Raw genomic sequence first — 13810 nt, 5'->3', positions numbered from 1 at the left:
GTACCATGTAATTCTATGTCCAGAAGCGAAGCCAGTGTGCCTGTTTACACCCAGAAAAGTTCCTCAGCCACTCTTGCCAGAAGTAAAGAAGGAAATTGACTCCATGTTGGAGCAGGGGATTATTTCACCTGTGGGAGAACCAACAAGCTGGTGCTCAGGGACAGTCTCAGTGCCAAAACCCAACGGATCTATCAGAATTTCTTACACAGCTGAACAAGGCAGTTTAATGCGAAGTTCATTCTGTGTCGTCTATGTCGAAACTCATTCTATATCGTGGATGAGAGCTTAACAAAATTAAGAAAGAGTTCAATCTTCACGAAGCTAGATACATGTGATGGTTTTGGGCAACTAACCCTCGATAAAGAGTCCAGGTTTCTCACAACCATCATTACACCATTTAGGAGATTTTGTTTCAACTGTCTATGTTCTGGCATCACATCTGTGCCTGAAATCTTCTGGAGGACAATGTCAAGTATCCTGGAGGGACTGGGTGGAGTGTTATGTCACGTGGATGATGTCCTGATCCATGGACCTACTCAGGTAGAACATGACATTAGAGTGCGAGCTGTGCTGTGACACCTAGGGGAAGCAAGGCTCACACTTAGCAACAAATGTGAATTCTCACAGCCAACTGTCAAGGTCCTTGGGCATAGAGTGGATGCATCCGGTGTCAGAGTTGATCCACAGAAGACAAGAGCAATCTAAGGGTTTCCAGCTCCTTGGAACGTGGCTGAGCTCCAGAGATTCATGAATATGGTAAACCAACTTGCAAAGTTCCTACCCAACCTAGCTGTCGTCAATGAGCTACAATATCAGCTGTTACAACAAGATAATACATGGTGATGGGAGGAAGCACAACAAGAGCTCTTTGAGAAAATCAAAGGGACCTGATGTTTTAGCTCATTATAATCTGGAGCTACCCACTATCATGGCTGCAGATACATCTTTTACAGGATTGGGAGAGGTACTCTTTCAGATACAGATGGATGGAAAACACAGAGCAGTTTACTATGCATCCTATTCACTAACAGAGGCTGAACAGAGATACACAGTGGTAGAGAAAGAAGCATTAGCAGTCACGTGGGTTTACGAGTAGTTCACAGATTACGTTCTTGGTCTCCACTTCCGGATAGAGACAGACCACAAGGGACACCCCTTAGGGACACTTAAATTCTAATGAGTTAGCAAAAATACAATTCAGACTGAGGATAATGAGGTTTGATGCAAAAACAGAGTATGTTCAGGGAAAACAGATTACAGTACATGCTTTGTCTCGTATCCCGTTAGCAAGGCCCAAACAACACCTGTAGCCCTTGTTGAAGAGGTAAAAACCTTTGCATCGACAATAACTACAATTCTATCAGCAACACATTGGTGACTGAATCAAATCAGAAATGTACAGAAATCTGATGAAGAATATGCTCAGGTCAGAGAGTACTGTGTCAAAGGATGGCCAACATACATACCACATAACCCCATTCTCAGATAGTACTATGAACAGAGAGGACAGCTCAATGTATTTGATGATTTACTCATCTATGATGAGAGAGTGATCATTCTGAGAGTTCTGAGACTCAATATATAACAACGATTGCACCAAGGACATTTGGGGCATCACAAAATGTCAAGCCAGAGCCCGATATTCCATTTAGTGTCCAGGTCTCTCAAAGTCACTGGAGGAAACGATATCAAACTGCATTACTTGTGCTATTCATCATCAGGAGATGAGAGAACTGTTGAGGTCGTCTTCATTCCCATCACCACCATGGGAACATCTTGGGATGGAGCTGTTTGAACACAGAGTTAAGACATTCTTGATCATGGTAGACGACTACTCCAGATGAATAGAAGTCATGCAACTTCTGAAGCAGTGATTATACCACTGAAGGAGATATTTGCAACACATAGAATCCCACATCTTTTAATCTCAGATAATGGATGACGGTTTGCCAATAAAGAATCAAAAGAGTTCATGGCATTGTACAGATTTGTCCATACTAGCAGCTCACCAAGGTACCCTCAAACCAAGGGTGAAGCTGAAAGAGGAGTGTGTACAGTGAAAGCATTGCTGAATAAGAATGATGACATCCAACTTGCACTTCAGAGCTATTTTTCAACTCCATTCCACATTGATTTATCAACATGTGAACTCCCAATGGGAAGAAGACTGAGAACTCAACTCCCCACTCTCAAACACACATTCATACCGGTATACAAGCTGATGTCTTGGACAAGGTGATGGAGAGAGAGGATAAGTGTCATTCCAGCCAGATGTGGAACTCTGAAAAATGTTAGCGACCTGCTAGACCTCCAGCCAGGGCAGCCTGTTTGGATCCAAGACCAAGCTCACTATGGATAAGGGGTTGAACAGACACCACATTCATGGTTCTACCTCGTCCAAATGGATAATAGTATAGTGAGACGGAACAGACATGCACTCATTGCCAACATCACCAACTTACACAGCCGAAGCAGTCACCTACACAATTGGACAGATGAAAGATGCTGCATTCATCTACCAATCCAGACGATGACCAGACTGGTGAACTGGAATCATCAATCAATTCTCCCTCTGCCCAAAGGAGTCTGAAAAATCCCCACAGGACTCAAAACCCCAATCTCTTCCAAAGGATCAGAGAGCCCATTCGGATAGCCTAGTGAAGGCACCACAGCAGTTATCCTGATAGAAAAGAAATGGAGTCAGAGACTTGGGGAGAGATGTAGTAGAGTGGGGAGAATCAGACACTTGTGGGAGGAGCGATAGTATAAAGGGATAATTCTAACTGTGTGATGTGATAATGAGACCGTTATACATTGTCACAGGAAGTTTTTTTATATTCATTCAAAGGATGTGGGCTTCGCTGGCTAGGCCAGCATTTATTGCCCATCTTAATTGCCAATGAGAAGGTGGTAGTGAGCTGCCTTCTTGAACCACTGCAGTCCATGTAGTGTAGGTAAACCCACAGTGCTGTTAGGGAGGGAGTTCCAGGATTTTGGCCCAGCGACAATGAAGGAACGGCGATATATTTCCAAGTCAGGATGGTGAGTGGCTTGGAGGGAAACTTCAAGGTGGTGGTGTTCCCATCTATCTGCTACCCTTATCCTTCTAGATCGTACTGGTCATGGGTTTAGAAGGTGCTGTCTAAGGAGCCTTGGTGAATTCCTGCAGTGCATCTTGTAGATGGCACACACTGCTGCTACTGTGTGTTGGTGGTGGAGGGAGTGAATGCTTGTAGATGTGATGCCAATCAAGTGGGCTGCTTGCCTGGGTGGTGTCAAGCTTCTTAAGTGTTGTGGGAGCTGCGCTCATCCAGGCAAGTGGGGAGTATTCCATCACACTCTTGACTTGTGCCTTGTAGATGGTGGCCAGGCTTTTGGGGAGTCAGGAGCTGAGTTACTCATCACAAGATTCCACTTATCAACCCACCAGCCTCCACATTCAAAGGATCATCCTCCGCCATTTCCGCCAACTCCAGCACGATGCCACTACCAAACACATCTTCCCTTCACCCCCACTGTCGGCATTCTGTAGGGATCGCTCCCTCCGGGACACCCTGGTCCACTCCTCCATCACCCCCTACTCCTCAACCCCCTCCTATGGCAGCACCCCATGCCCACGCAAATGATGCAACACCTGCCCCTTCACCTCCTCTCTCCTCACCGTCCAAGGGCCCAAACACTCCTTTCAAGTGAATCAGCATTTCACTTGCATTTCCCTCAACTTAGTCTACTGCATTCGTTGCTCCCAATGTGGTCTCCTCTACATTGGAGAGACCAAACATAAACTGGGCGACCGCTTTGCAGAACACTTGCGGTCTGTCCACAAGAATGACCCAAACCTCCCTGTTGCTTCCCATTTTAACACTCCACCCTGCTCTCTTGCCCACATGTCTGTCCTTGGCTTGCTGCATTGTTCCAGTGAAGCCCAACGCAAACTGGAGGAACAGCACCTCATCTTCCAACTAGGCACTTTACAGCCTTCCGGACTGAATATTGAATTCAACAACTTTAGGTCTTGAGCTCCCTCCCCCATCCCCACCCCCTTTCTGTTTCCCCCTTCCTTTTGTTTTTTTCCAATAAATTATATAGATTTTTCTTTTCCCACCTATTTCCATTATTTTTAAATATTTTTAAATCTTTTATGCTCCCCCCACCCCCACTAGAGCTATACCTTGAGTGCCCTACCATCCATTCTTAATTAGCACATTCGTTTAGATAATATCACCAACTTTAACACCTCTGTGTTCTTTTGTTCTATTGTTGGTGACACCTTTTGATGATCTGCTTCTATCACTGCTTGTTTGTCCCTACAACCACACCAAGCCCCTCCACTTCTCTCTCTCTCTCTCTCTCTCTCCCCCCCCCCACACACACCTTAAACCAGCTTATATTTCAACTCTTTCTTGGACTCGAACTCAAATTCTGTCGAAGGGTCATGAGGACTCGAAACGTCAACTCTTTTCTTCTCCGCCGATGCTGCTAGACCTGCTGAGTTTTTCCAGGTAATTCTGTTTTTGTTTTGTACAAGATTCCTAGCCTCTGACCTGCTCTTGTAGTCACAGTATTTACATCATTGGTCCCATTCAGTTTCTGGTCAATGGTAACCCCTAGGATGTTGATAGTGGGAGATTCAGTTACAGTAATAACATTGAATATTAAAGGGCAATGGTTAGATTCCCTCTTGTTGGGGATGGTCATTGCCTGGCACTTGTGAGGCACGAATGTTACTTGCCATTTGTCAGCCCAAGCCTGGATGTTGTCCAGGTCTTGCTGCATTTGGACATGGACTGTTTCAGTATCTGAGGAGTTGCGAATGGTGCTGAACATTGTGCAATCATCAGTGAACATCCCCACTTCTGACCTTATGATGGAAGGAAGGTCATTGATGAAGCAGCTGAAGATGGTTGGGCCAAGGACACTACCCTGCAGTGATGTCTTGGAGCTGAGATGACTGACCTCCAACAACCACAGCCATCTTGCTTTGTGCTAGGTATGACTCCAACCAATGAGAGTTTTCCCCCAATTCCTATTGACTCCAGCTTTGCTAGGGCTCCTTGACCCCACACTCAGTCAAATGCGACCTTGATGTCCAGGGCAATCACTCTCACCTCAACATCTCATGATCTTGCTCTCTCCTGTAGACCTCATGGCAAGATGAAACCACTGTAAGATGTTTCTCAATAAAGATAATGTTTGCCTTAACTCAGCAGCTGCGCATTTATTATTTGTCATGTAATAAATACACAAAAACTACAACATTTGGAAAATAATAAAACTTACTTAATCCATCTTATTTTATGCTTGAAATTCTCTAACAAAGACCTGAATCTTGTGGAGATCGCCAGGGATCTCAGTCACTGACTGGAGAGCCAGTGAGAGCTTCATGTCACCTCTTTTAGGGAAAGTCCACAGCATCTTGCTCCACTCAGGCACTTATCTGAGCATGCTGGGTTTCTCCCAGGATCAAGGATCCAGGGCTGGAAGACCCATCCGCTGAGAGTTTCTGGCCAATCCAAGCTGGCAGCTTGGAGTCACCAGTGGGGTGGTGGCTGTTGCTGATATGGCACCTACCAAAGCCTAGGATCACCATGGACCCAGGCATAGGTGAGTGATCGGTGTAAGGGAGGTTGCGGGAGAGGGGTGTTTGCAGCAAGAGTAGCCAGAGAAGCAGGGTGGATCTCAGTGGCCTCTCCCCACTCCCAATGCTGGGTTCCCTCGATCAGGCACAGAGTGCCTTTGTATAAGGCCCACTCCCCAACTCTCTTCCCAGGAGCCTGCAAGCAACCCCACACGGATTTATTTGTTGTGCTTCCGACATGGCGAATCCTCCACCCACCACTAGGCGATGGTGGGATGACGTCCTTCAGTCGGCATCAATTGGTGGCAGGGTGGGAAAGCATTCCCACCACAGACTTAATCGGGATGGAGGAGGGTGTGGGATCACCATCCACCGCTCTCCCGCCTGATTAAATGCCCTCCCTCCACCACCACCACCAAACCCGCCACAGCGGGGAGGGCACAAGATTCCGGTCAATGTTTTTGGTTTCAGGCCTGTACCTCAGTGAGAAGTCTGCTCTTCATGCAAGCTGCCAGACTCATCCTTACTGGCTGAAGAGGCTCAAGCTGACATGCTACACTTCCCAGCATGCATTTTTTTCTTAATTTCTATAAGGCTTTCGATTCACGGCAATGAATGACCATTCACAAAATGTGCCCTTGGACCCTCCTCATTTTTCTGAGGTGCTTTGCCAGAACAAAACAATGTAGATTCTGATATTCAAGAGTCTGTTCATTCCAGGTTAAATGTGAGACAAATTAAATTTTATAGTGTGATAATTTTCAAAGTGCAACTTTATATTTTGTGCTACACTGTAAATATAAAATTTCCTTTATTTATGCTTATTTTCAGAAATTGAGACAAAATAGACAGCAAATTCTTGGAGGAGTGGAGCATAATTAAGGTTTGGAGGACAGTTCTGAATGAAGAGCTGAATTTATAAGGGGTGAGTTTAGCTGGAAGAGAATACAGTGGGTGATGGGCCAATTGTGTCTACTGCCTGATCATGAAGCTCAGGTCTCACTGACACGCAGCTGGTATGCTGACACCTAACAGAAGCCTGGTAACAGCCTTGAGGGTAGGAAATCAGCCGGCTGATCATGTTGACTCTAGCATTGGACCAAAGGTTTGCACGGGGCCAGGAAAAATCAATCTTAAGAAGCAGCTTTGGGCATTTTCAGGATGGCTCCAGTGGTTGGTTTAAGGACTGCTAGTTAAGTCGGTCAATGCAAAATTGCAATCAGGGTACAACCCGGAAGCTTGACTTGCATAGTATAAGTGACCTCCTGCCTGAAACATGGGGACGTTCTGGCTGTCAATCTCAAGACCCTATCCAAGATGGCAATGGCTAGATTGGCTGAAGAGTCTCAAGCTGGCATGCTATGTGGAAACAGGGCAGCTGGTGACCAGGCAGTATTTTCTGTTCCGTACTATTCTGTTTACACTCCTCCCTTAAAATCATGGTGATATTTTTCCAAAAAGTTCTATTTAAATACACAATGTAAAAACAAGGTTAAAATAAAGGGGTCAATTATATGCATAGATCTATCTGTGTTAAAACAGTATGAGGGAACACATACATCCACCTGCACTCAATAAGGAAAGAGAAACTCTTTATTGTCCAGGAACCGAGAAACAATTAAATCACTGACTCGAGGGAGATCTCTCAGAAACTCTTTCCTAATGTTTTAGTTCACTCCTGTCATACATCTGTATGTCGGAGATCTTGCCCTCAAAACAAGATCACCTCTAATGCACCATGAGTAATGCAACAAGGGATGTGCTGATGCTAAGTGATAACTGAGTAGGTAGCCTGCCTCTTTAAAGCAAGAAAAGACTTTAATAACTGAAACATTGGAATGACACATAGGCATCAACAAGTGATTTGTTTCTTGCTGCTTCCAGGTGTCATTTTAAAACCTCCTTGTGGTTTTGCAGTATCTTTGAAGAATACTCAAGTTTGTCACTTTAGCAACCTTTTGGTTTGAATGAAGACTACAGACAGGCAACAAAATAAAAATTAAACCACCAGAAGAAAATTTGTGAGCTGGGGATAAAACAAATTAAAATAGAGAGGGCAAGCTATCAAGAGGGACAAATAAAACTATTTCCAATTATATTCCCTCTGGTCCTTGCTAGGCTCCAGTGAATGAAGCAGGTTTTTCCAATCATTGAGGTTACCAGAACCAATCGGGTTCTGTTCCAGGCTGTTATCCGTAGCTTCCCAGCAGGGCCATAGGAAAGTGCTCAGGTACTTGGCCCTGACTGATATTTTTTCCTAACCTCAGCCCAGGGGGTGCTGAGGTCAACTATACAGCTCTAACTGCTGAGTAAGGCTTATTCGGCAGAGACTGGGAATATGAGATGGGACTTTCCATGATGTAGGGCCTTGTGCTACATCTGATTAAACCAGAGAGCTGAAGCAAAAGTCTTTGCAAAACCCTGAGTACTAAAAATGTCAGCTTCTTACCTTTTACCACTTCATACATGAATAACATTTCACTTAGCATGATAAAAAGTGTTCAGGAGTGGGTTTTCTCTTCCTTTTTAATTTGTTTCATTTTTCAAAGTTAGGTCCTAGTTTACACTGCTGCATATTCTGAGCAAGAGTCAGGCCAGAGGCTGGGAATTCTGCAGTGAGTAACTCACCTCCTGACTCCCCAAAGCCTGTCCACAAGTCAGGAGTGTGATGGAATACTCTCCACTTGCCTGGATGAGTGCACTCAAGAAGTCTGACACCATCCAGGACAAAGCAGTCCTAATGATTGGCACCCCATTCACCACTTTAAACAATCAATCCCTCTACCACCAACACGCAGTAGTAGCAGTGTGTACCATCTACAAGATACACCGCAGCAACTCACCAAGGCTCCTTTGACAGCACACGGGAACACCATCACCTGCAAGTTCCCATCCAAGCCACACACCACCCTGACTTGGAACTACATTGCCGTTCTTTCACTTTTGCTAGGTCAAAATCCTGGAACTCCCTCCTTGTAACAGCATGATGGGTGTACCACATGGACTGCAGTGGTTCAAGAAGGCGGCTCACCACCACCTTCTCATGGGCAATTAGGGATGGGCAGTAAGAATGCTGGCCTAGCCAGCGACGCCCTTACCCCAGGAATTAATTTTTTTAAATCTTAACATTCCTGCAAACCTCGGACAATTCTGGAGAGATGATCCTATAATAAATAACATTGTGTTTGCTGAAACAGCAAGATCCCCAAGCAAATGATCTTCAATAAGACATGCAAATATTTTTATTTGGAGTGCATTTGTACAAATTGAAAAGTCTGTATTACTAAACTCTGTTCCACAGTACTGACTTAAAAAAAAAACTAGGTAAAAAGTTACAAGATAACATGTTCCCTTTGCTTATCTTCTAGTACTGATTAAACAAGGGTTCAAGAATACAAGCCTGTTGAGCAACCCTTGCTTAATATATATTATCCATTATCAGCATTATTTTTCAAATAAGGACATGCACTGCCAGAGCTATTTAAATGTCTTAGCGCATCTGCAGATAGGTCAGCATAGTTCCAGGACAATGGCATACACACCAAACTAGAAACCTAGCAAATGCCGACAGCTGAAAAAAACATCTATGCGCTTAGGCTGAAAGGCACAAGAAGACAAGCAACTTAAGCAAATTAAGACTGAAAGTGCAGTATAACACTCTCTATCTAACTCCTCGAGACCTACAACCCTCGGAGGTCTCTGTGCTCCTCCAATTCTGTCCTCTTGCACAACCCTAATTTTGATCACTGCACCATTGGCAACCAGGTCTTCAGATGCCTAGGCCCTAAGCCCTGGAATTCCTTCCCTAAACCTTTCTGCGTCCCTACCTCCCTCTTCTCCTTCAAGGCTCTCCTTAAAACCTCTCTCTTTGACCAAGCTGGTCACTGGCCCTAATATGCGAAAATATTGTGGCTTGGTGTCAAATTTTGTTTAGTAATGCTTCTATGAAGCACCTTATGACATTTAACAACATTAATGGTGCTTTATAAAGGCAAGCTGTTGTTGGTCTTCTTTATGGGACAGACAGAGAGTGCAAGCGGTGGATTACATCCAAGATTTGCATTACTAGGGTAAAGCTGCAGTGGAGATTTCTGTAACAAGATACCATTTCTGCTCAAACCTCCCTAGGTCAGTATAGGGCCCAAGTACTCAAATCTGGCTAAACATTGGCTTTGGCATGGAATTTACTGACCAGACCCTGAAAGCAGTCTAAAGGATATTTATCTTACAGAATAGGGCTTCAACATCACAGGAAATCCTGAGCTGAAAAGAGATACGAAGGTCGCTTATAGAAAACTAAATTCATTTCCTAGAGACAAAAAAAATGAGCTTCATAAAAGGGCACTTTTTGAAAAAAAATTCAGTTTTTAATGCATTGATACCAGAGGTGCTTCCTGTCCACAGTGTCAAATGGAATGGCTGTACGGGCGATGCCATATCACCATCTACTGATGGAAATATTGTACAACATCAACAACAATAAGTCTTGAATTTGACCACATAAAATTAAAAAGAATAATGTCCTTTGAATTGGAGTGGAAGTTCTATTCTTTCTAAAATCCTCTTCTGAAGACCTTGATATCTTTCACCAGGGATCTCTCATTTCCTATTCTTTTGAATTGCCCTTTGAGAAATCTCAGCTCTTCTGCCTCACAGAATCGTTACGACGCAGAAGGAGGCCATTCGGCCCATCATATCTGTACCGGATCTCCAAATGAGCATCATGACTTAGTGCCATTCTCCTGCCTTTTCCCCATAACCTTGCACACTGTTTTTATTTAAATAATTATTAACCATTGCCCTTTTGAATGCCTCGATTGAACCTGCCTCAGCTGCACTTCCAGGCAGTGCATTCCAGACCTGAACCACTTGCTGTATGAAAAAAATTTTCTCACATTACATTTTCTTCTTTTGCAAATCATTATATCCGTGCCCTCTTGTTCTCATCCTTTTACAAGCGGGAACATTTTCTCCATATCTACCCTATCCGGCTCCTCATGATTTTGAGCATCTCTATCAAATCTCCTCTTAGCCTTCTCCTCTCCAAGGAGAACAGTCCCAAACTCTCCAATCTATCTTCATAACTCGAGTTTCTCATCCCTGGAACCATTCCTGAAAACCTCTTCTGCACTCTCTCCAATGCATTCACATCCTTCCTATAATGTAGCGCCCAGAACTGTACACAATACTCCGGCTGAGGTCTAACTAGTATCTTATATATGCTCATCATAAACTCCCTGCTCTTGTACTCTATGGCCTATTATTAAAGCCCAGGATACTATATGCTTTACTAACTGCCCTCTCCACCTGTCCTGCCACCTTCAATGATCTATGCACATATACACCCAGGTCCCTCTGCTCCTGCACCCTCTTAAGAATTGTACCCCTTATTTTATATTGTCTCTCCATTTTCTTCCGACCAAAATGCATCACTTCACACTTCTCTGCACTGAACTTCATCTGCCATCTATATGCCCACTCCACCAACTTGTCTATGTCCTTTTGAAGTTCTATACTGTCCTCCTCACAGTTTACAATGCTTCCAAGTTTCGTATCATCCGCAAACTTTGAAGTTGGCTAAGTCCCCTGCTTGGCTATTTTTGTCACCTATACCCAGAGCAACCTGGTTATTTCTGCCCTGCACTCAAAAAGTGAACAGACATCCTCCTGCTGAGGTGTGTGAGAACCTGGGGTTTTGCTGAAAAGCGACACATGCTGTCAAAGATTTTTGTCTTGCACTCATCAGGACAATTCACAAGAATACCAAAAGTAAAGGGAACTACAACTTACACTTCATGAGAAGACAGTGCTGACTTATTGGCAAGTGGACTCCGATTTGTAGAGGTGTTGCCATGGAGAATGCACCAGTTAACTAATGACTGACAGTTAACTGCCAAGCTTTATTTAAATTAAAACCAGGCAGGTTGATTCTTATTGGTCAAGACAAATAATTGAGTGAGAACACTTCAATTCTGCCTGGCCTCTATCTTTTCTCTGCCTTCTGAAGGATGTGTGTTTATATTCCAGTGACTGCAGTGCTTGACTCGAACCTAGCAGGAAACCTTCATCTGTCCATTGGATTCTTTTAGTGCTCTATCAACTAATTTACAGTCCACGTGATGTTGAACCAAAGCAGGACGAGGCTATCCCCTTCAGGGATTCTCACCTAGATTTACTCTGGAATAGGCCAATGCTCACTGGAGAGGGTAGTCACATAGCTCAGGCCTAAGCTTACACTGGAAGTGTGCACTTCTTTGAAATAAAAATTGCTTTGCAACAACAAATAAGAGGCAAATTTAGCATGAAAATCAGAAAAGTTCTTTTTCACACAAAGTGACCAACACAAACATACCTTTGGGTTAAGATAATGGAGACAAAAGCATTATCATTCAGACATTTCCACATAGATTAACCTTTGCATCTTAAACTCAGGTTAACCGGAGTGAGCTCCAGGGCTCCAGTCAATGCTGGGATTAAGTGGGCTGTATTCCAGTAGTCAAAATCCTGGAACTCCCTTCCTAACAGCATTGTACCTACACCACATGGACTGCATTAGTTTGAGGAGGCACTCCCTGTCACCTTCTCAAGGGCAATTAGGGATGGACAATAAATGCTGGCCTAGCTAGTGCAGCCCTCATTCCACAAAATAACTTTTAAAAAACTATATTGAAATAAATTGCAAAATGAATGAATCTGAATATAAAATGCTTAGAGCCATGTTCACTCACTGTGATAAATGTGCACAAGAACCAAGGGATTCTGGTTAGGCTGATGCACTGACAGTTAATCTATTATTGAGGCACACTTCAGAGATTCTGATCTTTACCTCTCATTCTCCTCAATGGTTTGATCCATATACTGGAAAAGATCTTGAAACAGCTTGTAGCTGGAGAGGCCATTAATTTTGTATCCATAGCTTCTCTTCCAGTATTGCTTGAGATCACCCAAGTATTCCAACACCTGAGAGACAAACGAATAATTGGAATAGTTAATTTAAAGAGTTACTTTTTATTCTGCATTTCACAGTGAAAACACTGTTAGGTGCTAATTAATCCTTATTGAATAAAGAATTAAATTTAAAGGAATGGACCTTGCAATCAGAGCCTGCAAATATCATGCTAGAACCAAACAAACATTTCCTACAATGTCATAGAAGGAAAAAATCACTTGTCAATCTCAAACTGTAAAACATAAGAATATAAGAACAAGGAGCAGGAGTAGGCAATTCAGCCCCTCAAGCCTGCCCCGCCATTCATTAGTATCATGGCTGATCTCATTTCGGCCTCAACTCCAATTTCCCACCCTCTCCCCATAACCTTTTAACCCATTACCAATTAAAAATCTATCTCCTCCTTAAATTTATTCAGCGTTCTGGCATCTACTGCACTCTGAGGTATTGGATTCCACAGATTCATGACCCTTTGAGAAAATAATTCCTCCTCATCTCTGATTTAAATCTACCACCCCTTAGCCTAAAACTATGGCCTCTAGTTCTAGAATGCCCCACAAGGGGAAACATCCGCTCCTTGTCTACTTTGTCTATCACCTTTAGCATCTTATATACTTCAATTAGATCTCCTCTCATCCTTCTAAACTCTAGCGAGTATAGGCCTAAATTGCTCAACATGGTGTATAAGTCTCACTTAGTTTTGCAATTGCTGTGCTGTTTGATATACTGTATTAGTGCTAAAATCAAATCCCTGTATTTAGATGATTCATTGGACTCAGATAAGCTAGATTCAATATTATATTAAATCTGTTTTGTTTCATGCTGGAGGTATGCTCATTCTAATGATCCCTGCTGGAGGTGCTGCTGCTGGATGCGGTACGAGTTAAAGTGTAGCTGTGGCTGTCTTTCTGCCTGCTGACCCTCATTGTTGCTGACCCTCCTTGTTGCTGACCCTCCTTGTTGCTGACCCTCCTTGTTGCTGACCCTCCTTGTTGCTGACCCTCATTGTCCAAGTCACAAAAATGAACAATGGCTGTCAGGATAAGTTACTGGACACTGCCTTCAGGAGAGGAGGGGAAGAAAGATTAGCAAAAGAAAAGTTGGGAAAAGACGCCAGAAGCTCATTCATATTTTATACACATTAGTGATGCATGACCTTCACTACCTGATTCAAGAAGACCCGCTACCTTCCCAAGCGTAACTAGAGATGGGAAAAAAATATGGTCTTGCCAGCATTGCTTGCACCCAAGAATGAAATGTTTAAAAAAGTATCCACAAGCAAT

At 43.5% G+C, this 13810-nt stretch overlaps 1 protein-coding gene across 1 annotated transcript in view; it reads right to left on the bottom strand.

Annotated features, from left to right (window-relative positions):
* Nucleotides 1-13810, bottom strand: part of minpp1b (multiple inositol-polyphosphate phosphatase 1b) — a 92604-nt gene that overhangs the window by 60960 nt on the left and 17834 nt on the right. Inside the window, exon 3 of the mRNA XM_041210363.1 lies at nt 12405-12538. Coding sequence (XP_041066297.1) covers nt 12405-12538 — 134 coding nt within the window. The remainder of the gene's footprint in view (nt 1-12404; nt 12539-13810) is intronic.

Source organism: Carcharodon carcharias, chromosome 17, assembly GCF_017639515.1.
Source record: "Carcharodon carcharias isolate sCarCar2 chromosome 17, sCarCar2.pri, whole genome shotgun sequence".
Classification (NCBI taxonomy): domain Eukaryota; kingdom Metazoa; phylum Chordata; class Chondrichthyes; order Lamniformes; family Lamnidae; genus Carcharodon; species Carcharodon carcharias.
This window is presented reverse-complemented; position numbering and strand designations above follow the sequence as displayed.